Source organism: Anolis sagrei, chromosome 6, assembly GCF_037176765.1.
Source record: "Anolis sagrei isolate rAnoSag1 chromosome 6, rAnoSag1.mat, whole genome shotgun sequence".
Classification (NCBI taxonomy): Eukaryota; Metazoa; Chordata; class Lepidosauria; order Squamata; family Dactyloidae; genus Anolis; species Anolis sagrei.
In genome coordinates, this window is record NC_090026.1 from 25,743,573 (window position 1) to 25,770,068 (window position 26,496).

Consider the following 26,496-nt stretch of genomic DNA (forward strand, 5'->3'; position numbering starts at 1 on the left):
CCCCTCTTCTCCATATGATGGGGAAAGGGGTGGCGGGGCAACATGAGTTGCCGTCCTTTCTCCCATATGATGGGAACAGGGGCAGAGTGCCAGCACACCCTGTTCTGTCCCCACCATATGGAGGGGGAAGGAGGGAGGGCACACAGGGCACCACAAAACACCCTGTGCACCTTCCCTTTCACCAGTATGCCCCCCTTGGGTTGTGTGAAGAGGTCCTATGTGGGCACAGAATTTTATGCAAATCTGGGTAAAATAATAAAGTTCTTGAAATTGTTATCTCAAGGCAGACAAATTCACAAAGTGTACAATGAACATACATCCAGGTTTATGCTCCTACTATGGCATCTTCTTTTAAGAAAACAGTAGCCTTTTACTTTCAAAGGACACTTTTGTAACTCACAGCAGTGGAAAATTCTTGAGAAAGTGCTCAATGTGCAACTGCTTTGTGAATATCTGGATGTCAAATAACAGCAATGATGCTTGATCATCTCTTCTGCCTCCAGTTTAAGACATTAAGAAATGTCTTCAACAGTGTAATTTTAGATCAATCTTTCGTGGAAAAATGAAGAAGCATACATTTTCATCACTGTAAACCCCCAAAGCCTTTGGAACTGTATTAATTCTCTTTGCTTTTCTTTGCCATTCTATCAACTACAAATTATACAAAAAAAAAGTTGCAGGCTGGAGAAAATTACTTTCCTCCTTAGAGACATCTTGTACTCTTTTTGGTCTCTGAGGACTGTGTCTCAAGAACATGCCACAGCCATTCTCTGTAGTAATAAATGTAGTTTGGCACTATCGGGAAAGAGAACATCTTACATAAAATGTTATCGTCATCTATGACAATGAAGGATAACACACATTGTGATCTGAAAGGTCTTTGCATGAGAAAAATAGTGAATTTTATGCAACACAAATTTACTTAGAAGACCGGTAATTTCCCTTTTTATTTTCTTGAATGTTGATAATGCTGTTCATTTTTTATTGAAATTAATTTCAGTTTAAAACTGATTAATACCTATGTCTTCTAAAATTGTATTTATGGCTGTTTTGAATGACATGTTTACATGTGGCATGACAGACTAACTTAAATTGACCTATAGCAAAAGTAAATCAGATGATGAAGCTTTCTTCACAGCTCTTCCTCTAATTGCTTTTATGAATTGTAAGATAAAGGGACTGTTTGCTAAAGTGAAGGTTAAATACTAACATAAGCAAATCAGGCACTCTAAAATGACAGTCTGATCTGCACTTTCATTGGTAAGACTTGCACTTCCTTTTTCTCTTCTCTTACGTGATCTCCTGTTGTCCGGGTAAGATTGTCCTCCTAGTGCAGTGTCCTGGAGGTAGGTACGTAGGTGACTGTGGAGCCCTATCCTTGACCTGCATGTTCTCCCGCAGTGAGGGCATCGATTTCCAGGTGGAAGGTGGTCCCTGTTGGGGTTAGTTTGATGTGCCTTCCTCTTGGCACGTTTCTCTCTTTCACCCTCCATTCATGCCTCTTCAAATTCTACAGCACTGCTGGTCACAGCTGACCTCCAGCTAGAGCGTTAAAGGGCCAGGGAAGCCTACTGGCCCTTTAAAATCCACCAGGCTTTTTAAAATCCACCAGGTTAAATAAGTCTAGATGACTTCTTAAATGTTTTACTCTTCCTGAGAAAGGCTTGACAAAACAATACTTTAAATCTTCAAGCATTCAATATTGGTTCCTTAGAGTCACTTACATTTTACAGATATTTTAGTATTGAGGTGAGTTTTTTTTGAATGCCTCAAAATATGAGGCAGAGAACCTGAAGATAAGCTTTCTGTCAATAAATTGGCACAAATGAGGTTTACATCTCAGTTGTAAAAGAATGTGAGCTTTTTGGTGGATTGAGATTATATGTCTTTTGTTGGGGATAGCTGTGTATATGTTAACAAATTATTATTCAGCCTTAGATCACCAGTACTAAGAAAATATATAGAAAAAGCAGTATGATAAAAGGATAGTATGTATTCATGTGCATAAAAAAGAGAACGTGAAGACAATGTTTTATTGAGCCTGATTATAAAATATCATTGTAATACAACTTGAACCTATTAGGGTTGAGTGGGTAAAACATTTAGCTATAAAGTATAGTTGGTTGGGAATTTCAGTGAAAAACAACCCATTTGTAAACCAGAAATGAAGGTACACTGGATATGATGCAGTCTTTCCAGAACAAGAGCAAAGTTATCACATCATCATGTATAATTTGTTATGAAAGTTCAATTCCTGCCTTAAATATCGCATTTGATGGAGCATTTCTGACTTGTATTTCAAACCTCTAAAAGTGGAATTCAGTGAGTTATATTTTTAAAATTTTCTTTTCTTTTTCTCCACCAGAAAGCATAATTAATGAGTGAAAAATGAATAATCAATCTTCTGTCTCTGAATTTCTGCTCCTTGAATTCTCAGCAACCTGGGAACTGCGGATTCTACACTTCATTCTGTTTCTTATCTTATATCTTACAACTGTAGCAGGGAATATTCTCATAATTACTGCTATAGTTTTGGACCATCATCTCCATAGCCCCTTGTACTTCTTTCTGCTGAACCTTGCCATTCAGGACCTAGGCTCCGTTTCAGTCATTCTCCCCAAATACATCATCAGTGCCATCAAGAATGACAGACGTATTTCTTACTCAGGATGTGTGGCTCAGGTCCTCTTTTTTGTTTTCTTTATAGGATCTGATGTTGCCTTACTTACAGTCATGGCATATGATCGGTACATTGCTATTTGCAATCCATTGCGATATGAAACAATAATGAACAGGAAAGCCTGTGCTCAAATGGCACTTAGTGCATGGTTTGCTACCTTTCTTAATGCTGTATTACACACTTGTGGAACATTTGCAACCACTTTTTGCTCTAATGTTGTCAATCAATTTTTCTGCGAAATACCACAGTTACTTAGACTTGCCTGCACTGACTCGTATCAAATTGAAATGGGTGCTGTTTTGGTTAGTATAATGGTTTGGTTTGGCTGTTTTATCTTTATTATTGTAACTTATATACAAATCTTCACAGCTGTTTCAAAAATTCCTTCTGCTCTGGGGAGGAAAATTTTATTATTTATTTATTTCATTCACTTATACCCCGCCCTTCTACTTGTATACCCCATCTCACTGTTGTCTCCATGTTTTCATTGACTGTATGCCTTGCTTACCTAAGACCCAGTTCCAGCACTTCTTCTTCACTGGAAATTCTGATTACTGTAATGTATTCTGTACTCCCACCCATGCTGAATCCTTTGATCTACAGCCTGAGAAACAAGGAGATCAAGCTTGCTCTTTCAAGACTTTTGGGAATAAGATCATCTTGCAACAATGCTTTCTTTTTACAACACTTTAGAACACAATGTTCTAAAGTGGAGAGTGGTTAAGAATCTGTCAGTAAAATTAAAAGAAAATCTATATAAAGTTATATGAATATGGTATACCACACCGGTTAAATTATGTCAGATGGATAAGAAGCAAAGTAACTATTACTGGAGATGTGGTGTGTTCAAAGGGACATAATTTCATTTATGGTGGTATTTATTTATCGTGTCAGGAGGAACCAGACAGATTGTATTACATTTTAAACAAAACAAACAGACAGACAAAATACAAAGTTTGCAAGCTTGGTAGTTGATTAAATGTCCTTTGACCAGTATCTGGCCACTTGGAGTGCCTCTGGTGTTGCCGCAAGAACAACACCCAATAACAGAAAATGGGGGTCAGGAAAAATTTGGCAACAGTAAAAGGTTTATTTATATTTATTGTTGTAGAAGCGAACCGAGGGTACAGTTTTAATAACTTGGCATAATTTTAAATGTCATTTGACCAATAGCTGGTCACTTAGAGTGCCTCTGGTGTTGTTGTAAGAAGGTCCTCCATTGTGCATGTGGCAGGGCTCAGGTGGCATTGCAGCAGGTGGTCAGTGGTTTGCTCTTCTCCACATTCGCATGTTGTGGATTCCACTTTGTAGCCCCATTTCTTAAGATTGGCTCTGCATCTCGTGGTGCCAGAGTGCAGTCTGTTCAGCGCCTTCCAAGTCGCCTAGTTTTCTGTGTCCCCAGGGAGGAGTCCCTCATTTGGTATCAGCCATTGATTGAGGTTCTGGGTTTGAGCCTGCCACTTTTCGACTCTTGCTTGCTGGGGTGTTCCAGTGAGTGTCTCTGTAGATCTTAGAAAACTATTTCTTGATTTAAGTCGTTGATATGCTGGCTGATATCCAAACAGGGGATGGGCTGGAGATGTCACTGCCTTGGTCCTTTCACTATTGGCTGCTATTTCCCGGTGGATGTCAGGTGGTGCAATACCAGCTAGACAATGTAATTTTTCCAGTGGCATAGGGCGCAGTCACCCCGTGATAATGCAGCATGCCTCATTAAGAGCCACATCCACTGTTTTAGCGTAGTGAGATGTGTTCCACACTGGACATGCATACTCAGCAGCAGAGTAGCATAGTGCAAGGGCAGATGTCTTCACTGTGTCTGGTTGTGATCCCCAGGTTGTGCCAATTAGCTTGCGTATGATATTGTTTCTAGCAATGCTGTCACTCACAAATAAGAGGTCTGGGTTATATCCTCGGTGCCATCTCCCACTGTTGTAGGATGGTGGGAGTTTACTATCATGAATGAGTGATAGTTTGTTCAGACCAGGAGAGGACAGCCTCTCCATTTTTGTCCTCTTGAGCATAGCCCCATACATGGATCTGGCTGTTAAAGTCACCAATTACTACTGCCCTTTGGTGCCTATCAAAGTTCTCGGGTGAGGAGAAACAGAACTCTTCATTTGGGGGCTTGTACACAGAGGTGATTGTGATGTTATTAAGCTCTACTGTTATAACCTCTATATTGTTTTCTTCAGTGTTGTGGGCACTGCTGACTTGGAGGCCTGGTTTTACAAAGACAGAGCTTCCATACTGCGCATGTGGTCTTTCCGCTACTAAGACCATTCCTGGAACTTTTGGTCATTTCTGTTGTTCATCCCTGCATGTTTCTTGGACACACAGCACATCTCATTTCTTATCTTGGCACAGTTCATAGAGCAGTTGTTCTTTGGCAGCTGACATGCCTTCAATGTTGATTGAAATTATTGTCATGGTTGGTCCTGAAAAGGTCCATTGGTTGTTTTGCTTACTTGCTTGCATGCTGCAAGTTGCTTCTGGTCGCTTCAGGAGTGAGAGAATCAGCCGTCTTCTCTCATGTGCCCCATTTATGGTGCTAATGTCCCATGTTGAAGAGTTTCTGGAACAATATACTTAAAGAAATCAGGAACATTATAGGACTAAACATCATCCCTGATTCTAGGTTAGTGTTACTAATGCATGCCACAAAGTTGAACTTAGAAAGGGGAGAAAAAGATGAGACTCATTGCAAGGAATTGGAAGATAGTTACCAAACTTACTCTGGAAACATGGTACGGGGAGGTATGAAGGGTAGCCTTAAATGCCAAACTATCAATGGAAATTACAGTGTTAAGGAAGGAAATTTAAAGATCAGAATTTGATTCATATTGGTCCATTTTAATTAAATATATTTAAGAGAGTGATAAGGGAAAACAATACAACCTTGTTGGTCAGGAATTTTGAATATGATTTTTTTTACTGATTGACTCATAAATTTATTGCAAAGGAAATACTTGTTCAGGCCTTGGTGGTGGACTTATGTGTTTGTAAAATGTTCATTGTTTTGTGTTTTGTCTTCTGTTTACACTGTAAGCTGTTAATGTATGCAAATAAAGAATTATATTAAAAATAAAAATAAGAAAAAAATGCTTTCATTTTTAGTCCTACTTAAAATGTATCCCATGTGGATTTTTGCCAGTTGTTTTTGGGGCAAGCAAAGAGATTGATCGGGAATAAGCACAGGAAAGACTGATTCGCCTTCTAGCATTTTAGTCACTGTTCTCCTCAAATCAGTATGGATGGAATATTTATTCTTATTCATAAAAAATTCAAAATAATTATTATTCTGTCTTTTAGTTGCCATTAGGGCTGGGCGGTTTCGTTTGTTAATTTCGTAATTCGTTATTAATTCGTATTTGAAGTAGCTTACGATCCGATATTGAGCCATGCAGGAGTAATTCAAAATTGAAACATTTTTTTCAATTTATTTCGTAATTGTTTCAAAATTGTTTCGAAATTGTTTTGAAATTATTTCCGCATGTCTGGTGCAAGTTTTATAGTTGTTGTTTGTTTTATCAGTGATAAAAAATAAATTATCACACCAACAGTCAACAACAGAGGGAGAGGGAAGCTTCAGAAGTTCCCCCTGTCCCATTTGGAGGGTTTTTTTTAGCATATTGTGCAATCATGTCCGCCATTAATGAATCGATTCGAAATTAACGAAATTTCGTAAATAACGAAATTTTGAAATCACAAAATTTCGGAAGTATTTAGAATTTGGAAATGCTAGCGCCCCCTGGAAACGAATCGAGTTTAGAAACAATTTTTTCCGTGGTTACCCAGCCCTAGTTGCCATGATAGATTCCAATGATACAAACATGAATTGGTATAATGTGATCATGTTTAAGAAAAAAAATTTCTATTCACTGTGACCTTAACTAAACCACAAATTGGGTTGTGTTATAATGTAAGCAAGGGGTGAAAAGACAGGAATTCTTTGGACAGTGTGTCTGTGTTTTCAGTTTCCCCAGTCATATAAGACAACCTCATGAATATTATAAATGTTTCTTAAGCAAGGAATATGCAGAGAGGTTTTGCCACACTTGTCCTCTAAAATATAGCCTGCAACACTAATATTTATTGAATATTAATATCCAGGATCAACTTTGATAGGTTCTGATGCCATATATTACCAAACTGTATGAAACAACATAGCTTTACATTAGGCCTGGGTAGCAACGCAAAAATTTGGTTTTGTAATCGTTTTGTAATTGGGGTGTTTTTTTGTTTCGTTATTTAAAATAATTACAAAATTTTCCCCCCAAAAAGTTCGGTATTTACGAAATTTCGTAAATATTTACAAAACATTTTGTAAAGATGGCGCCCTTTTTTTTTCAATATTTTTAAAATATTTTTTAAATTTAATTATTAATTTAGTAGAATAGGGAGGAGAAATTAAAATTATTATTATTAAATTTAAATTATTATTAAGGAGGGAAGGCAGGCACTCACTCTGGCGGGCCCTCTCGCTCGCTCGCCGCTCGCTCGCCCCTCTCGCTCGCCGCTTGTGGGGTTCAGAACGCTCTTTGATTGCAGGTGAACCATAAATCCCCGTAACTAAAACTCCCAAATGTCAAGGTCTATTTCCCGCAAACTCCATCTGTGTTCATATTTGGGTGTATATTGAGTGCTTTTGCCAAGTGTGGTCCAGATTGTTTGAGTCCCTCTCGCTCTCCGCTCGCCCGCCCCTCTCGCTCTCCGCTCGCTCGCCCCTCTCGCTCTCCGCTCGCTCGCCCCTCTCGCTCTCCGCTCGCTCGCCCCTCTCGCTCTCCGCTCGCCCGCCCCTCTCGCTCTCCGCTCGCCCGCCCCTCTCGCTCTCCGCTCGCTCGCCCCTCTCTCTCGGCTCGCCGCTCACTCGCCCCTCTCGCTCAGATCGCCGCTCTCTCGCCCCTCTCGCTCTCCGCTCTCTCGCCCCTCTCGCTCGCCGCTCTCTCGCCCCTCTCGCTCGGCTCGCCGCTCGCTCGCCCCTCTCGCTCTCCGCTCGCTCACCCCTCTCGCTGACCAAGTGTGGTCCAGATCCATCATTGTTTGAGTCTGTAGTGGTCTCTGGATGTAGGTGAACTACAACTCCAAAACTGAAGGTCAATGGCCCACCAAGCCCTTCCCTGACAGATGGCCATCCAGCCTCTGTTTCAAAGAGTCTCCACCGCACTCCCTCTGGGGCAGAGAGTTTCACAGCTGAATGGCTCTCACCGTCGCCGCTCGCTCGCCCCTCTCGCTCGCCCTCTCCCTCGCTTGCTCAGCCGGCAGAGCTCCCAGCAAGCATCGGCAGGCGGCCATCTTACGTATTTCCGAAATGGACGGAAATACAAAATTTTTTGGCGCCTGCCATTTCGATATTTAAAAACACTTCCAGGTTAAAAAAAAGTTTTGTTATCGTTTCGTAATTCAAAAAATAACGAATTTTTAATGAATTAACGAATTAACGAAACGAATAGCCCAGCCCTACTTTACATCTCTTTCTGTACCTGGCCATTTTCAGTTTGTCCTTTATCAAACGTCATTATTACAATCTTCAAAATTATTCCTTCTGCTGTTTTAAAGTGGTGTTCACCAACCTGGATTATTTCCAGATATTTATTGGCAGTCTCCCATCCAGGATCAACTTCGAGTAGCATCCAAGATCAGATAGGATCTGATGCCATATATTACCAAACTGTATGAAACAACATAGCTTTACCTCTCTTTCTGTACCTGGCCATTTTCAGTTTATCCTTTATCATTTTTTTGCCCATCTCTGCCTGAAGCTAAACGTCATTATTTTAATCTTCAAAATTATTCTTTTTGCTGTTTTAAAGTGGTATTCACCAACCTGGATTATTTCCAGATGACATACAAATGTTGTTACACTTACTACTTCAAAAGTCTATCTAAAGTCTATTCTATTAACAGTTATAAGTTCACTTATAAACTCTTTTATCAGGTTTTGTTACCATTTCTCAGGTAGAAAGGTGTCACAAGTGGATAAAGTTTAAGAAGCCTCGGTTTAATCAATCTCCCAAGTTTTCAACTACTCCAACCCCCTTTTGCCCTATATCCAACATAGGCTATCAGGATAAGACATATTGGCTTCCGGTGCTCAAACACAGTGTTTTCACTGACCTACCATATTAAATAATTGTTTGAAAGCTCTTTGAATTGAGATTGCTATGGTAAAACTTTATGTCACAAAGGTTCTAAATATAAGTAAGACAAAACAGCTCAGCAAGTCAGAAATGAAGGCATGACACGCCATACATTTATTTATTTAGTTACATTATTTCTATCCCACCCATTTCAGCCCGAAGGCGACTCAGGGCGGTATACACAGTTGGCACAATTCGATGCCGAAACAAAATACATACATTGATAAAGCAAAAACATTCAGTGCAATTAAACATAAACGACAGTGCATAATAACAATTTAAAAAGAAACTATGTCCTCTGTTCAAATCTTGATCCATTTACATTGTCTTGGCCGTTCCTGGGTCAATTGGCCGTTCCTGCTTAATACTAATAGCAGATGTATGGTGTGTTTGCTACTTCACATTGATAGTATTAGTAGATGGGTGATAGTATTGGTAGTACAGACAGTCCCTGAGTTACACACATCTGACTTACAAATGACTCAAAGTTATGAACGAGGGTGAGACAACAGGAAATGCAAAAAATCTACCCCTTGAAAGGGAAATTCACTTCTGAAAGTATGTTATGGGGAAAGATGTCTTAAATGAAGCTTTTCACCATTCCTTGTTTCCACAACAAGCCATTTTTTTCAAAATCTAATTTTCATAGGGATAGAAAGTGAGTCCGCTTCCACAGAGTTGTATAAAATCCACATAGAACTGGCTTATATGGTAGTGTGGACTCAGATAATCCAGTTAAAAGCAGATATTATGGTTTATCTGCCTTGATATTCTGGGTTATATGATTGTGTGGAAGGGCCCTGAGGTGAATTCTTCTGAACAGGGCCACAGACAGCAAAACAAACACCATAGGGGTGTTAACCCTTCCCTATGCTATCCAAAGATATCTATTAGGCCTGGGCGGTTTTGTTCGTTAATTTTGTAATTCGTTAATTATTCGTTATTTTTATTAATTACAAAACGATTACAAAACACATTTTCAAACCCGGAAGGGTTTAAAAATAATGAAACGGCATCCCCCATACTTTTAACGAGCTTCCGCCCGTTTCGGATATGGGATGGAGGGGATGCTGGTGCCCTGGGAGGCTGGAGCCAATCAGCAAGCAAGCAGTGCACCGTGGCAGTGTCTGATTGGCCGGCATTTGTTGCACGGAGGCGAGGGAGGAGAGAGGTCCGGGAGGGCTGCTTGCTTTGGGTTGGCTTGGGTAGGAAAAAGACTTGCATTGGGTTGGCTTCGTTGGAAAAGACTCTTCTGTGTGTGCTCTCGATTGCCCTGTCTTTTGGCTGTGTTAGCTCTACATCAGGGCCAGTTTTTGGTTAATTTTCCATTTTTGAATATTTTTTAAAAATACCTGTGTTTTATTCTTTAAAAAAATACAAAAAATATTCTAAAAAAAGAAAAGAGTCTTCTGTTGGTTTGTGCTCTCGATTGCCCTGTTTTTTGGCTGTGTTAGCTCTACATCAGGGTCAGTTTATAATGTAGCACAAGTCTGAAAACACAAATTCATATTTGTACTAATTATTTCACTATGTGATTGCATTTTGCATAGCAAAGGATGAAAGGGTGGCAGGGCAATGTGAGTTGCCAACTTTTCTCCCAGATGATGGGAACAGGGTGACAACGTGCCCTGTCCCATCTCCATCATATGATGGAGGAAGGAGGGAGGGCAGATAGGACACCACGAGACAACGTGAACACCTTCCCTTTCGCCGGTGACTGCTGGCGAAAGAGCATAGCCCCCCACCCCCCGGCCATGTGAAGAGGTCCTATGTAGGCACAAAATTTTATGCAAACCTGGGTAAAAGTTTGTGAAGATAACTCTAAGAATTGTTATCTAAAGGGAGACAAATTCGTGAAGTGTACCTATAAAACAATGAACATACATCCAAGTTGATGCTCCTACTATACCATCTTCTTTTAAGAAAACTGTAACCTTTTACTTGCAAAGCACTTTTGTGACTCACAACAGTGGAAAAATACTTGAGAAAGTACCCAGTCTGCAACTACTTTGTGAATGTCTGGATGTCAAATAATAACAATGATGTTTGATCATCTCTTCTGCCCCCAATTCAAGACATTAAGAAATGATTTCAACTGTGTATTGTTGGAAGAATCTTTTGTCCAAAAGTGAAAAGGCATACATCTTCATCGTTTTAAACCCCAAAGCTTTTGGAACTCTATTCTTTTTACTTTGCTTTGCCTTTCCATAAACTACAAATTATAAATAAAATATTTCAGTCTAGAAAAATTACTTTTCTCCTTAGAGACATCTTATTGTACTCTTTTTGGTCTCTGAGGACTGTGTCTCACGAACACACAACAGCAATACTCTGTGGTAATAAATTTATACAAACAACGAAGACAGATATTCATTGTTTGGCACTTTGGGGAAGGAGAACATCTTACATACATCTTACATTATCCATTTAGGACAATAAAGGATAACACACATCATGACCTGAAAGGTCTTTGCATGAGAAAAATAGTGAATTTGTGCAACACAAATTTACTTAAAAGACTGGTAATTTTCATTTTTATTTCCTTGAAAGTTGTTAATGCACTTCTTTATGTTTTTTTGTAATTAATTGCAGTTTAAAACTAGTTATTACCTATGTCTTTTAAAATTGTATCTATCGCTGTTTTGACATGTTTATATGTGGCATGGTAGACTAACTTAAATGGATCTATAGCAATCTATAGACCATGAGGCTTTTTTCAGAGCTCTTCCTCCAATTGATTTTATGACTTGTAATATAAAGGGATTGTTTGCTAAAGTGAAAGTTAAATACTAACATAAGCAAACCTGATCTGCACTTTCATTGGCAAGACTTGTACTTCCTTTCATGTAGCTTTTCAAAATCTATCTGGTTAAATAAATCTAGCTGTCTTCTTGATTTTTTTACTCTCCCCAATTAAAGCTTGCCAAAATAATATTTTAAATTTTCAAGTATTCAATACAGTTATTATGGTCCCTTAGCTATTTTGATATTGAGGTAAGTTTTCTTTGAGTGACTCGAAATATGATGCAGAGAACCTGAAGTCAAGCTCTCCTGTCAATAGATTGGCAGACATAAGATTTATCTCACAGTTCTAAAAGAACATGAGCTTTTGGTGGATTGAGATTATGTCTTTTGTTCTGAATAGCTGAGTGTATGTGGACAAATTATTATTTGGACTTGGTTTTAATTGACATGTTTAATTTATTGTTTAATGAATATGTATAATGTTTTTAATGAGTTTTACTGTTTTAAATGTAATTTTTGATTGTTTATATGTTAATAGCATCATATGATGCTTGTGTAAGGCCACCATGAGTCCCCTTTCGGGGGGAGAAGGGCAGGGTAGAAATGCATGAAATAAATACATAAAAAAATATTCAGCCATAGGCCACAATTCAGTACTAAGAAAATACACAGAAAATGCAGTATGAAAAAAAGATATTGCTTTAGTGTGCATAAAATGAGAGAAAATGAAGGCAATTTTTTTATTGAACTTTAATTATAAGGCATCATTGTAATGCAACTTGAACCTATTAGCCACAAAGTGTAGTTGGTTGGGAATTTCAATGAGAAGCAACCCATTTGCAAACCAGAAATGAAGGTATACTGGATATGGTGCTGCCTTTACAGAACAAGAACAAAGTCATCACACCATAATGTAATATTTGTGATGAAAGTTCAATTCCTGCTTTAATATAACATTTGATAGAGAATTTCTGGATTGTATTTCAAACCACTAAAAGTAACATTCAGTGAGTTACATTTCAAAAGTTCTTTCCTTTTTCTTCACCAGGTAGCATAATTAACGAGTGAAAAATGGATAATCAATCTTCTGTCTCTGAATTTCTTCTTGAATTCTCAGCAACCTGGGAACTGCAGATTCTACACTTTGTTTTGTTTCTTATCTTATATCTTACAACTGTAGCAGGGAATATTCTCATAATTGCTGCTGTAGTTTTGGACCATCATCTCCATAGCCCCTTGTACTTCTTTCTGCTGAACCTTGCCATTCAGGATCTAGGCTCTGTTTCAGCCATTATCCCCAAATACATCATCAGTGCCATCATGAATGACAGACGTATTTCTTACTCAGGATGTGTGATTCAAGTCCTCTTCTTTTACTTCTTTATAGGATCTGATGTTGCCTTACTTACAGTCATGGCATATGATCGGTACATTGCTATTTGCAATCCATTGCGATATGAAACAGTAATGAATAGGCGAGCCTGTGCTCAAATGGCACTTAGTGCATGGTTTGCTGCCTTTCTTAATGCTGTATTACACACTTGTGGAACATTTTCAACCCCTTTCTGCTCTAATGTTGTCAATCAGTTCTTCTGCGAAATACCACAGTTACTTAGGCTTGCCTGCACTGACTCTTATCAAATTGAAATGGGAGCTGTTTTGTTTAGTATAATGGTTTGGTTTGGCTGTTTTATCTTTATTATTGTAACTTATGTACAAATCTTCACAGCTGTTTCAAAAATTCCTTCTGCTCTGGGGAGGAAAAAAGCCCTTACTACTTGTATACCCCATCTCACTGTTGTCTCCATGTTTTCATTGACTGTATGCCTTGCTTACCTAAGGCCCAGTTCTAGTACACCTTCTTCACTCGAACTTCTGATTACTATAATGTATTCTGTACTCTCACCCATGCTGAATCCTTTGATCTACAGCCTGAGAAACAAGGAGATCAAACTTGCCCTTTCAAAACTTTTGGCAATGAGATCATCTTCCAACAATGCTTTCCTTTTTTGTCCTACTTAAATTGTATCCTGTGTGGATTTTTGCCTGCTGTTTTTGGTGCAAGCAAAGGGATTGCTTGGGAATAAGCACAAGTAAATTTGATTTCTCATCTAGCATTTAAGTCACTGTTCTCTTCAAATCAGTGGACAGAACATTAATATTTATTCATACAATGTGTTGTTGAAGGCTTTCATGGCCGGAATCACTGAGTTGCTTTAAGATTTTCGGGCTGTATGGCCATGTTTCAAAAGCACACTCTCCTGATGTTTCGCCTGCATCTATGGCAGGCATCCTCAGAAGTTGTGAGGTAATAATTATTCTGTCTTTCTGTTGCCCAAGATAGATTCCCATGATATAAACATGAATTGGAATAATGTGATCATGTTTAAGAAAGATTTTACCTATTCACTTATGACCTTAGCCAAAGCACAAATTGGATTGTGTTTTAATGTAAGAAAAGGGTTAAAAGATGGGAATCCTTTGGACAGTGTCTCTGGGTTTTCAATTTCCCCAGTCATATAAGTTAAACCCATGAATATTAGAGATGTTTCTTAGACAAGGAATATTCAGAGGTGGTTTTGCCAAATCTGTCCTCTAAAATATAGCCTGCAACACCTGATAATTATTAGCAGTCTCCCATCCAGGATCAACTTTGATTAGCTTCCAAGATCAGATAGGATCTGGTGCTATACATTACCAAACTGTATGAAACAACAAAGCTTTACCTCTCTTTCTGTACATGGCTATTTTCAGTTTATCCTTTATCATTTTTTGTCCATCTCTACCTGGAGTTAAACTTTGTTATTACAATCTTCAAAATTATTCCTTTTGATGTTTTAAAGTTGTGTTCATGAACCTGAATTATTTCGAAATGAAATACAAATATTGTTACGCTTGCTACTTCAGAATATCAAAAATCTAACACATACTATCCTATTAAAAGTTTTTAGTCAACTTATAAACTGTTGTATCAGGTTTTGTTAATGATCTGCATCTTGATTTCCACCTCTCCTGTAATTGCCAACATGTATTCTATTAACTTACCCTTCACAACTCCATTTTTCCTTTTGAAAGGATAATAAAGGATAATAAAAATTTATATAACAAACTATCATTGTTTACATCACTTGGTATATAGTATTGCTAAAAACTCTGTCAATGAATTGTGAAGAGGTAAAATAAGAGTCCAGCTAGTCTTTTCCAATGTGCGTCAGAGTCTGTTGATAAACCTTGACACTTCAGAGCTGGTGTCCTGTTTTACAATGACCCCAAATGCTCATTGATCCCATTGTGTATCAGTTCTATTATGTATCTGTTTCAATGTGTGTCAGTTACTTTGCTAACAACCTCACTTAGCAACATAACAGCAGTCCCTTACAAGAGGTGAACTTCACAGAATTACACAATTCTAATTTCCACAGGCACGAGTTCATTAATGAAGACATTAAGTCACTCACAAAGCTCCAAGTAGGACAAAAAAGGAAAGCATTGTTGGAAGATGGTCACAATTCATATAGAGACCAATGTTTATTCATCTTGTTGTGTGCCAGTCCTATTGTACATGCACCCTGGATTGTATTGGTTACTTTGGTTGCTCCCCTATATGGTGACATAACATCAGCCCTTCAGTAGATGTGCACTTGGCAGAATTTCCCAATTCTAATACCTGTAGACATAAGTTCACTTATGAAGACAAAGATCACAGAGTTCCAGCCAGTATTTGTATTGCAGCGAATGAACACACTTATTTATTTATTTATTTATTTATTTATTGCACTTATATAGCACTTATCTCACCCCCAGGGGGACTCAAAGGAGCTTCCAACATAATCAATGGCAAAATTCAATGTGTTACATATATAAAACAATACATCACAAGATAACAACAATGACAATAGATTAAAAACTATTAAAATTATAAAACTATAAAACAACAGATAAACAGCTATTCTTGACTCTCTACAAATACCAATCAACAAATAAAGAAATGTCTCAATTAAAATATTTCTAATGCTTCTGGGCATATGCAGAAAAAAATTAATGCATTGCATGATCACTGAATCTTTTCTAGCTCCCTATTTCTAATCAAATATGTTCTGCAAAGGTAAGACATAGAGCATGAACTTTGAAAGAAGAGGCTAGGAACTCAAGAAAATATATGCAACAAGCCAGGTGTTCTCTGCAAGCACCTTTCTGAAACATTTGTTTTGTTTCTTTCTCTTAACCATCTACTATAAGGTCATGTACACTTTCTTTTGCTATTTGAATGCATTTTGTATGACATGTGAAATTTTTACAGTAAAATGTGAATAGAGGTTAAGGGTAGTCCAGAGAATGATAAGAAATAAAAATGTTTAAATTGTTAACTATCCATTTTTGGTGGCGTGGATTCTGTGGGCAAACCCTAAAACTTTCATTCCCAATTCCTGACAGTTCCAGCGAGCCCTGTGAAAACATTTGCCTCTCTAAAACATAGGTAAAGGTAAAGGTTTTCCCCTGACATTGTCCAATCGTGTCCAACTCTGGGGTGTGGTGCTCATCTCCATTTTCAAGCTGAAGAGCTGGCGTTGTCTGTAGACACCTCCAGGGTCATGTGGTTGGCATGACTACATGGAGTGCTGTTACCTTCCCGCCGGAGCGGTGCCTATTGATCTATTCACATTTGCATGTTTTTGAACTGCTAGATTGGCAGAAGCTGGAGCTGATAATGGAAGCTCATGCCACTCCCCGGATTCGAACCTGTGACCTTTTGGTCAACAAGCTCAGCAGTTCAGCGGTTTAACACGCTGCACCACTGGGGCTCCCTCTCTAAAACATAGGCTGTGTAGAAAACTAAATGGAAGTTAATAGAAAGAGATTGGGCGAGAGCTAGAGATTAAGAGGGGAAGACAGGTTTGTTTATAATTCAAATAAACAGGTGTATAACTGATTGAGTGTCTTGTTATTTACAACCACTGATTATGTTGTGCATTTTATTTCTAACTCACTTTATCAATGCTCATTTCATTTTTTTCTCCCTTCTCCATCCACACAAATTTTATCTTTGGGCCCATCCAAACAGGCCCAAAACACAGGACCTGTCTAGGTATTTGCTGGGGGCATCCAAGCAATTTCTTTGGTAAAAATGAATTCATTTGGAATAACCTTGGTTATTCTGAATTAATTAAATACCCCGTTAGATCCAGGTCTTCCTGAAATGCCCAGGTAAAATCAGGTATTGGGTCTGTGGGGATTCACGTCTAGATAGTCCTGGAACTACCCATGGGTGAGTCCCCATATGTCATTTCCTTGCTCCAGGAGGGTGCAAGAAGGAATGTAATGGTGGCTAGGTCAGTTTAACTTTATTTGTAGGGGTCAATTTAGGGGGATTCAGGGTGGCTGCATGCCATCCTGATTTTTTATTGGGATGGCATGTAGCCACCACTGCCCCTCTGGGAAAGCCTGGGTTTTTGGGGTGCTGTGGGGTCTCTAACCATGCTGTAGTGGGATTTAGACCTGTCTGGAAGTACCCTTTGTCAATTCATTTATACATTTAACATGTGATTTTGAAAACTGGTTTGACACTATTTAAATATATTCACATCGCTTTATTCTACTGAAGAAGTACACTTGATAACATCTAGGTGTTTGGTTTTCCAGTTACCTGCAGTCAGATTTGAAGGTCCTTGACAGGAAAAAATATATTATGAACAGCTAGAAACACTGAATGTTTTCAAAGGGTTGTGGGAGTCAACATATCCCTATGAGGTTATAGAATTTCACAGTTTTTTCTGATTCATGGAGTGTATACATAACACAACAATCACAGATCCAAGTTGATGTGGGTTGTAGTCTTAATTTGGAAAGACACTCTTTTGATGCCCAATATAGGATAGTTTTGGGAGAAACCACATTCAAGTCTTTGGGGACTTACAGATCTCAAATAATAATTATATTTTATCATATCTTCTGCCTTCTTTTCCCACCATTTCAGACAATGTTCTCTTTAGATCAGTGAGGACAGAACAACATTTCTACATATTCATTAATATTTATTTATTTTTCAAAATCATAATTACTCTCCCTTTCAGTGACCACAATAAATCCAGTCTTATAATAAATGCAATCCAATATGTGTAAAATGACATGATAATATTTAAGAAAGGGTTATTCCACCCACTGGGAACTGTACCAAACTTGAATACCACACATTGGATGATATTGTGATACATGGTAGTGATTAAAATGGAGGAACACTTTGTACTGTGTATATGTGTGCCTGTTAATTCATGGTGATGAGTCTCATAGAATTTTCTTAGGCAAAGATTAGTCAGAGTGGTTTTGTTAGTGTCTACCTTAACTATTCAAATCTATGGTCAACACTTTCATGAAAACCACACACATTTCCTCCTCTGTATAGGGCCAAAGTGCTCTTCTTTGTGTTCTTTGTAGAATCTGATTTCTTCACAATTATAGCATTTGATTGATATGTTGCTGACTGCGATGTCAATGAATCAAGAATGGAGATTTCTTAATCAGAAATAATTTTAATGTAATATGCATAACATTTGTATGTACCACAAGTACACATTATCCTCTTTGCCTCCCTATTCATTACTGACAAAATGATCTATGTTGCATACATAGGCCAAGTTCCCTCTATAACCTCTCTATTTTTTAACAGTAAGTATCGAAGGCTGCATCTACACCAGATGCAGTTCCTTGTGGTAGTCTGCTTTAGTTGCTCTGGAGACACCACAGGAGTACCTCAAAGTCATTTTGCTGTTCGGATGATCAGCTGGGCAGTGAGTGCATGAAACCAATGCCTGGTCATCCTGTGGACCATGGCCATTACTGCTGTTGCGCTCCAGAAGCAGCTCCTTGGCAACTTCTTGCTGGTGATGTCACTTCTAATTAAAACCAAACAATTATATGTATTAAATGTAATTTAAAACCTTAGCCATATTACTAGTAAGTAAGAATTTGATATCTCTCCCACTCCTAGAACTATGATTCCCATGTGACACCTAGCAAGTTTGGTCCATCAGGAAATCCTTAAATTTTGACAACAACAAGCTTTATTACAGACCCAAATAGCTCGACTGTTGAAGATACTCGAGATTTATAAACTGGTTAAAACAAAAGAAGATGCAAACAAAATACATGTAAATTAATGCAAAGGCCAGTTTCAGCCTGAATCTGGCATAGTACATTTTCTTATCCTGGCTACCTCTGAGGGAAAGTTGGCAATGGTAAAAGTCACAGGGAGAAGATTATTTTGCAGTCAAATTTGACATAACATTTTGCTACTCTACCAGGTAGGTTGCTCCGTAATGGGTTAATAAGATGTTGTTCATGCCTATTTGTAAAAGCTACAGGACAATAAGACGTGATGCATACATTCCACTTCCTGGTTACTGCATCTGCAAAGTCTTGCATTATATGGGACACCCTGAAGTCTGCCTCAAAGCATTTCCAAGGGGAACACGTTACATCTTGCCTTTGAAAATAGGCAGCAGTATTGGCAACAGTCAAATTCTTAAGATAATAAACTCAGTGGAGTGGCCCAGTTTAACCTATACACAACACACTAGGGGAACAAGAAACATATGAGCAAGAGTGCAGCTCACAGAAGGGAATGTTCCACAGTCTTCATTTGATAGATTTAAGTGCCAAGTTAAAAACCAGGTGAGTTAATAAAAGGGATGCAGAAAGGCCAATAGATGATAAATAAGCCTAGATCAACTACATGGAACTAAAAACACTGACCTAGAGTCAGTATTTAAGAACCAATCATCAAGCTCATGTTGACAGATTCTAGCAGCAAGATGCAAGTTGAAACACATCTGTGGAACTGAAAAGAGACTTTCAGAAATATTGCTTGCTGCTTGTGTAGCTGAGATGTTAAGTCATCTATCCAAATACTGGAAGCATACATACACTGAGAGGCTGTCTTGGTGTTAAAAACCTTAATAGCAATTGGTATATGCTGACCCCCCTTGGTAAGGCTAAAAGCTGATCTGTGCTTTCTGGGAAATAGCAGATATATAAGGGGTCTAAGACATTGTGAGATGGAATATCATCAGCCACAGGTTTTGGAAGCTTCTAACCCATTCTAAACTATGCCTGTCTAGGAACCACCAATCTAGGGATTTTCTCTCTCTCAAAGACAAGAACTTTAGGTTTCCCATAGTTGATTTTTAGGTTGTTCTGTAAGCAATAATTTAGAAACTTCCTTAGTAAATATTTCAAACACCTGCTCTGACAGGAGTGTGAGACAATAGCGACCAATAATGGAATTTTCCCAGTTCCAAGCTTGGGTAAATGACGAAGAGTTTTTTTTCCAGATCCTTTATGAATATGTTAAACAAGATAGGATGCAGCCTTGTCTTCTCTAGATATATTTCCCTCCAGAAAGTTGTCCCATGTTGCCACATCTGATCTGTAGTTTGCTGTCACTATATAGGGCCTTAATAAGGCCTAAGAGTCTTTCATCTTTCAGGACCATATCAATTTTCCCCATAGTTTCTTTTTGGAGATAGAGTCAAATGTTGATTTAAAATCCATTAAGGTCACAAACTGCTTACCCTGTTGAAAAGTACATATGTTGTTGCAGAAAACAGAAATAATTTGACCTACAATGTTCTTCTTGAATGTTGTCATCTGCCAAGAACTGAACTTTGTTCCAAAAATCTGTTTTCTTCTAGCATAATTTTGTTTATTTCATAAACAAAAAACAACTGGAACAAATCCACCTACACACAAATCTATTTGATTTTGTTTGAATACTCTCCCCCTCCCCATCGAAAAAGAAACTTCCAACAATGCAACAAGTTACCAGAAGGCATTCCATGCCTCCATGAAAGGGACAGCAATATGGATGCTGAAAGAGTGAGGGGCTTAAAACAAACACTGTCCTGTTATTAAAGGAAATTACTTGCCAGAGGGTTACAAGAGAGAGGATAGCATTGGGGGCCCTGCCCAGCAGCACCAAACCATTTTTGTTGTGGTTGGGCACTGGGGGGTCCCTGCTGCTGAAGTGGCTCAGGAAGTTCCTATCAGAATGCAGAAAGGGGCTGATCCTACATCTCAGATGCTGGATTAGATCCACTTTATTTGCCAGTGTAGGATCACTGCATATCTTTCTTTTGTTATGATGAATACTTTTTGTATTTTATGGAGGTAGTGGGATCCAGGACTGTCAGACCACCATTCACACAGCATTGGTTTTGTAGATGGGCCTCTCTGGAACTCAGGGTGTGTGGTCTGGAGTTGTTTTTGTCCAGCAAAAAGTGGATACTTTCCATACCTGCTGGGTTCTGCTATGCTGAACCTTCTCATTCCATTCCTAGGGACTTTGGCATCAGGCCAGATCTGTGAACTCATTGATTAGTGACCAAGATGGTTGATGCTTGGATCCCACCATGTCCTTTTCAACCACGTCTACTGCTGTAACCAAATAAAAGTTGTGGCCTTTCCCCCTCCAATTTGTTAAGTGATTTCAGCTCTGCAAGAATCTCAGCTTCTGGGCCCTAGCGTGTCAAGCTCCCAAAAAACTGAATAAGACACAGATGGATTGAAGGCAAATGGTTTGAAGTTTTTTTTCACCTCAGCCAAAGCAGATGTCAGCAGAGTCTATGCTCCAAAACCTGACATAACTCAATGCAAAGATAGAGATTTATTTATAGCTCTTTAACAGCAATTTGAAACAAAAGGACTTTGCTACTCTGTTTGCTGTTTGATCATGGGTGAGGACAGTGTTCCTTCCTAGTAAAACAATTGTTAGCAATGGGTGTTAGCCAGCCTGAATGGGTTCCCAGGAGAAGGACAAAGGTGGGACATTGGGCAACATCTGTGACCTTTGGTTTGGATACATTGTTAGGTGTGTGGAGGAATTGTTAGGGGATTATGCCTACTGCCTGAAGGGATAATGTGATTTTCCGATGTTCCCCCAGCAAAATGTATGGTTGTGAAACTTGTATGTCTGAACTAAAAGTCATCTGTGGAGGTTAGCCAAAATTAGGTTTCAGGGTGAAAGGTCACCTTGGACTTGGCTGTCAAGACCTTTCCATGGCTGTGGGTTTTGGCGTCCTTTTTCGGGTCCAGGGTTTTAATAACAAATTCATTGTGTTTATCTGGTCTCTGGGTTTATATGTAGAGTGGAACTTTCCCCTGAACATGAAAAGATTAGATATGTCTCACTAGAAAAGATAATAATCTGTAGTAATTCAGAAGGCAGCATGAAAAAAATAGATTTAATCAAGGAAGCAAGAGCCCTAAATCTGTAGGACTTCAGCAGGTCTGATGTTGAAATGGTGACTTTCATTTATAGATAAAAGAATAAACTTTAGTAAATTTGGAGCAAAAGTTTTAGAATTCAGATTTTGACTGGTGTATCACCTATTTAGTAAATTAGACTCATGAGACTAGGATTCTCATGATACACAATGACATTAATTAATCTTTCCTCTAATGAGTAATTGTTACTGCATGCATTTTCAAATAGCAGCCACACATGTTGTAGCAGCCACAAAATATGAAATTCCTGCTGAAGATGTTGAAGAAGCCAGTGGAAGAGAAGTGAAACAACTGTACAAACCAAAAGGTATGCTATTGAGTTAGTCTGTGCTGTTTTCTGTTTCTCAATATAACCCATCCATTATTCCATGTATTTTCTTTCTACCCCTTCCCTTTTGTAACGTTTGTAGTAAGGCATCAGTTGGATTAAAGGAGTCAGATGTAAGTTGGGAAGATGTCAGATGAAAACCATTGCCCTTTTACCTCTTACATGGAAACATCACTTCAAATCTGGTTGAAGTTAGGAAACAAAGATGAGAAATACTCTGAATACCAGAGAATTTATTTGTGGTGACATTACTTCAAACTTTAAAGAGTTTGGTGTCATTTCAACTGTAATGGCCAAAGCCTATGGAATCCTTAGAATTTGAGTTTGTTGAAAGAGACAGAGCTATGTTTTATTTGAACTGTATGATAGAACAGCTCAGAAGATGAAATGAATAATAAGAAGTGTTTAGGTTAGCTGAAGGGATAGAAAGATAACATTTTGTCAGGAAATGTTTCCTGCCATGGCTTTTCACTAATATATTCACAGGTACCTTAAATAGTTGATGAATCTTCGTGGTGTGTTCATGAGAATAAGATTTTCTCAAATACTATTTTATGTATTACCTTGGATCTCTGTGCTATCACACATTTTTCCTGTAACCTTTAAAACACACATAAACAGCATTTATTTGTATGAACTTTTAAATAAATTTAACAATTCACTATATCCCCCAAGACATGGAGCTTAGATATCCACCCTTACATTCATTTGTGAGAGAGATAGAGACAGAGATTGAGAGAGAAGGGAAAAAAAGAGAATGATTGTTGGTGATATGAAAGTTAATTTTCTTTGGTTCATAGGGTTGTATATGTACATACCATGGGAGAAATCCAAATAAAAAATGCCCTATATTTTCCTGACCATTTTCCTTCTCTTTGCACTTTTGTTCAATTTGTTTCTTAATGTGCTTGTCAGCTTTCCTCAAGAAGACATTGATTTTAATCACTATATTTACTTTTTTATAATCTTAAAGTTTGAAATGGGAGTAATCTATGAAACATGTATTGTATTTTTCTGTACATTTCTCCTCTTTGCATTTGAAATGTGATTTCCCCCCTAAACACACTTGTCAAATTTTCTGCATAACATAAAAGATTTAATGACTCTTAATGGGATATTTTAAGAAAAGTAGGAACTGAAATGAGTCTCAGGCATAAATATTCTCATTCAAGCTGGGGCATAAACTCTCCCTCATTTTAAAAACATCTTCCACCTGTATTTAAGACAGCTTGAGGGGGTGGAAATATGTGAAATTAACTCTATTGTACTGCAAAAGTCACAAATGGCATATAGGTCTCTGAAATCTGCTTATCTTTCCCCCACAGGCTGTTTCTGGAGACTCTGCATGATATTGTGGTGGAGATTTGCACTAGGGCTCAAGAAGACAGGGTTTAAATCACCACACAAACAGAGAGAGTTACGGTTGACTTAACCATGCCTCTGAAATATCCTTCTGCTCTCGTCCTTCCCTGTGCATGAACAGGTAACCATCATGCCTCTTAAGGATCAACCAATAATAAATCAGTCTTCTGTTATAAAATTTCTTCTCCTGGAATTCTCAGATGTTCGAGAGCACCAGATTCTACATTTCGTCATGTTCCTTATCTTCTACTTGTTAGCAGCTGCAGGAAATCTTCTCATCATTGCTGCAGTAGCATATGACCACCATCTACATACCCCCATGTACTTCTTTCTGATAAATTTGGCCATACAGGATATGGGCCAAGTTTCAGTCATTATTCCCAAATCCATGACCAATTCCCTTATGAATATCAGATCCATTTCTTTTTCTGGATGTGTTTCTCAAGTCCTTTTCTATACTTTCTTTGTATCATCTGATTTATTCTTTCTGACAGTCATGGCATATGATAGGTATGTGGCAATTTGCAATCCATTACGATATGAGATGGTGATGAACAGACATGCCTGCATTCAAACAGTGATTGTTGTGTGGATAAGCAGTGTATGTTATACAATTTTACACACTGGTGGCACTTTTGGATTCCAGTTTTGCTCTAATGTTGTCAACCAGTTTTTCTGTGAAATCCCACAATTACTTAAGCTGATCTGCTCTGATTCATATCTTTTTGAGATTGGAATTATATTTTTTGGCATTATCATTGCGTTAGGCTGCATTATATTCATTGTTGTGACTTATGTGCATATCTTCACTGTAGTGCTGAGAATCCCCTCTGCTCAAGGAAGGCAGAAGGCTTTCTCAACTTGTCTTCCTCACCTCGTAGTTGTCTTGATATTTGCCATCACTGGAATTTTTTCTTACCTCAGGGTCAATTTTGATTCCCCATCATCTTTTGATTTGGCCCTAACCATGATCTATTCTATGGTCCCACCCTTAATGAATCCAGTAATCTATGCAATGAGGAACAAGAATATTAGAAATGCCCTCTCTAAGTTATTGCTTTAAAGATTTTTTTTTCTAGAAATAGCTTCTCCAGTCTTGTTCAGTATAGATGAGTGAAACATTTGTCTTTATTGATGATTGTGTAATGAGGGTGGAGACTCTTTCAATAATGTGTCTATTCCTTTGGTAAATGTGGCTTCCACGGCATCATAATTTACATTGCTTATGATTCATGTGGTATTATTTGCATTTAATTCCATTTATACTTACATTACTTAGATTGCATCACGACACAGAAGCATCAGGGTGCTGCATCTCTTCCACATATTCCAAATGGGAGCTCTTTGTTTAGGATTTGGCCAATAGCCTTTTCTTTCACAATGTCTAAGCTTGAGGGCCCATCCAGACAGTACCTTTATCCCAGGAGCTTCTGCAGCGAACAAGAGGGTGGCCAAATGCTAGGTGCTATGTTTTAATAATTTTAATTGCATTTATATGTTTATACGATTTTGATGTTTAATGTGTTCTATTTATATTTTGTGTTGCAATATGGCATTGAATGATTGGTAAAACTGTTAGCCACTCCGAGTCCCCTCTAGGGAGAGATAGTAAATAAACAAATAAATAAATAACAGTACTATTTGGCATCTATATTTTCATTAATTCTATGTTTGTCTTAAAAACTTTTTTTTGTGTTTCAGAAATGTGCAAAACATTCTTAGTTCAGAACATTGACCATGTTTTAAAGAAAGGATGGCCAGCCATGACCTTCCAACTGTTGTTAGACTTGTTCAGGTAGAAGACCCTACCAAAAGCAATGCTTTTAGTAGCAATGCTTTTGGAAGCATCAATTCTTTTCTTGAGGAGGAACATCATCCTATTACCATAAAAATTATAGTACCATGCTAAGCTTGGTAGACTAATAGTGCCATAATTCTTAATTATATACTATTCTGGCTAGGGTCAATACAACCTGATTTCAAACAACATTTGGAAGGCCACAATTTCCCATGCTAGAAAAAAATGACCTAGAATTCTCTACTAACGTATTCTTCTTTTATGTCTAGTAGAGCTTTTGACTTGTTGGTAGTGGCAGAGCTGCAAACTAATATTAGCAGTCAGAATCTGATGAAAACAATGGCTGCTAAATCTGTGTTGGTTTGACATTGTCATTGAATCCTACTATCTATGAAGACTAATAATTTGGTGTGTAGCGAGAGTAGACAAAACATGATTCTGAACATGGGCACTCTAAACAACTACTCCTATTTTAATTCTAGGTTCCCAAAACTATGTTCATGTAAAGGCTAGTTACAATATATATGATGTATGCATGCTCTGCTTGACTTTTTAAATGACTTGATGACCACCTGTAGAATCTATGAAACTGACACCTATTATCTTTGAGTGGATTTTTGATTATCATGTCAAATGTGGAATAAAATTATTCTAAGATTACCTTAAATCCTTACATGTATATTAAGTTATGCCACATGAATCTAGCAAAAAATATGCTACAACACCTACCCATTTCATCTGAAATCATCCCTTCTGGACACAGAATGCAATCATAGCAACAACATTTCTCCCCTTCTTTCATTTCCTTCTGATAGGAGCCCCCGGTGGCGCAATGGGTTAAACCCTTGTGCCACTGGGACTGAAGACTGACAGGTTGTAGGTTTGAATCCAGGGAGAGCACGGATGAGCTCCTTCTGTCAAGTCCAGCTCCCATGTGGGGACATGAGAGAAGCCTCCCAGAAAGATGGTAAAATATCAAAACATCTGGGCATCCCCTGGGCAACTTCCTTGCAGATTTACCAGCGGAATCAATGTAGGGGTCTTGGATGCTCATAGAAACAAACCACCAGACACTAATAATTCTGAATCATTATGTTAAAACGTCATTGAAAAAACTCATGAAAATTTCAAGGACTTTGGGGAGTACAAAATTGTCAGGCCTATA

General features: G+C 38.2%; 3 protein-coding genes across 3 annotated transcripts; all 3 read left to right on the forward strand.

Annotated features, from left to right (window-relative positions):
• The first annotated feature begins 2,388 nt into the window (after nt 1-2,388).
• Nucleotides 2,389-3,404, forward strand: LOC132779554 (olfactory receptor 14A16-like). Its single transcript, XM_067470522.1, has 2 exons — nt 2,389-3,070; nt 3,103-3,404. The coding sequence occupies exons 1-2, from the start codon at nt 2,389-2,391 to the stop codon at nt 3,402-3,404; spliced, it is 984 nt and encodes a 327-aa protein (XP_067326623.1).
• A 9,232-nt stretch (nt 3,405-12,636) lies between these two features.
• LOC137097425 (olfactory receptor 14A16-like) lies at nt 12,637-13,587 on the forward strand. The gene has a single exon (XM_067470523.1). The coding sequence runs from the start codon at nt 12,637-12,639 to the stop codon at nt 13,585-13,587; it is 951 nt and encodes a 316-aa protein (XP_067326624.1).
• Nucleotides 13,588-23,663: 10,076 nt separating this feature from the next.
• Nucleotides 23,664-24,596, forward strand: LOC137097251 (olfactory receptor 14A16-like). Its single transcript, XM_067469496.1, has one exon. The coding sequence runs from the start codon at nt 23,664-23,666 to the stop codon at nt 24,594-24,596; it is 933 nt and encodes a 310-aa protein (XP_067325597.1).
• Nucleotides 24,597-26,496: the final 1,900 nt, after the last annotated feature.

Excerpts from the sequence above, each read along its gene's own strand:
- LOC132779554 (XM_067470522.1), top strand. The coding sequence starts at position 2,389 with ATGAATAATCAATCTTCTGTCTCTGAATTTCTGCTCCTTGAATTCTCA. Across the intron at positions 3,071-3,102 it reads TGTTTCAAAAATTCCTTCTG|TTCATTCACTTATACCCCGC; the intron begins CTCTGGGGAGGA and ends TTATTTATTTAT.
- LOC137097251 (XM_067469496.1), top strand. The coding sequence starts at position 23,664 with ATGCCTCTTAAGGATCAACCAATAATAAATCAGTCTTCTGTTATAAAA.
- LOC137097425 (XM_067470523.1), top strand. The coding sequence starts at position 12,637 with ATGGATAATCAATCTTCTGTCTCTGAATTTCTTCTTGAATTCTCAGCA.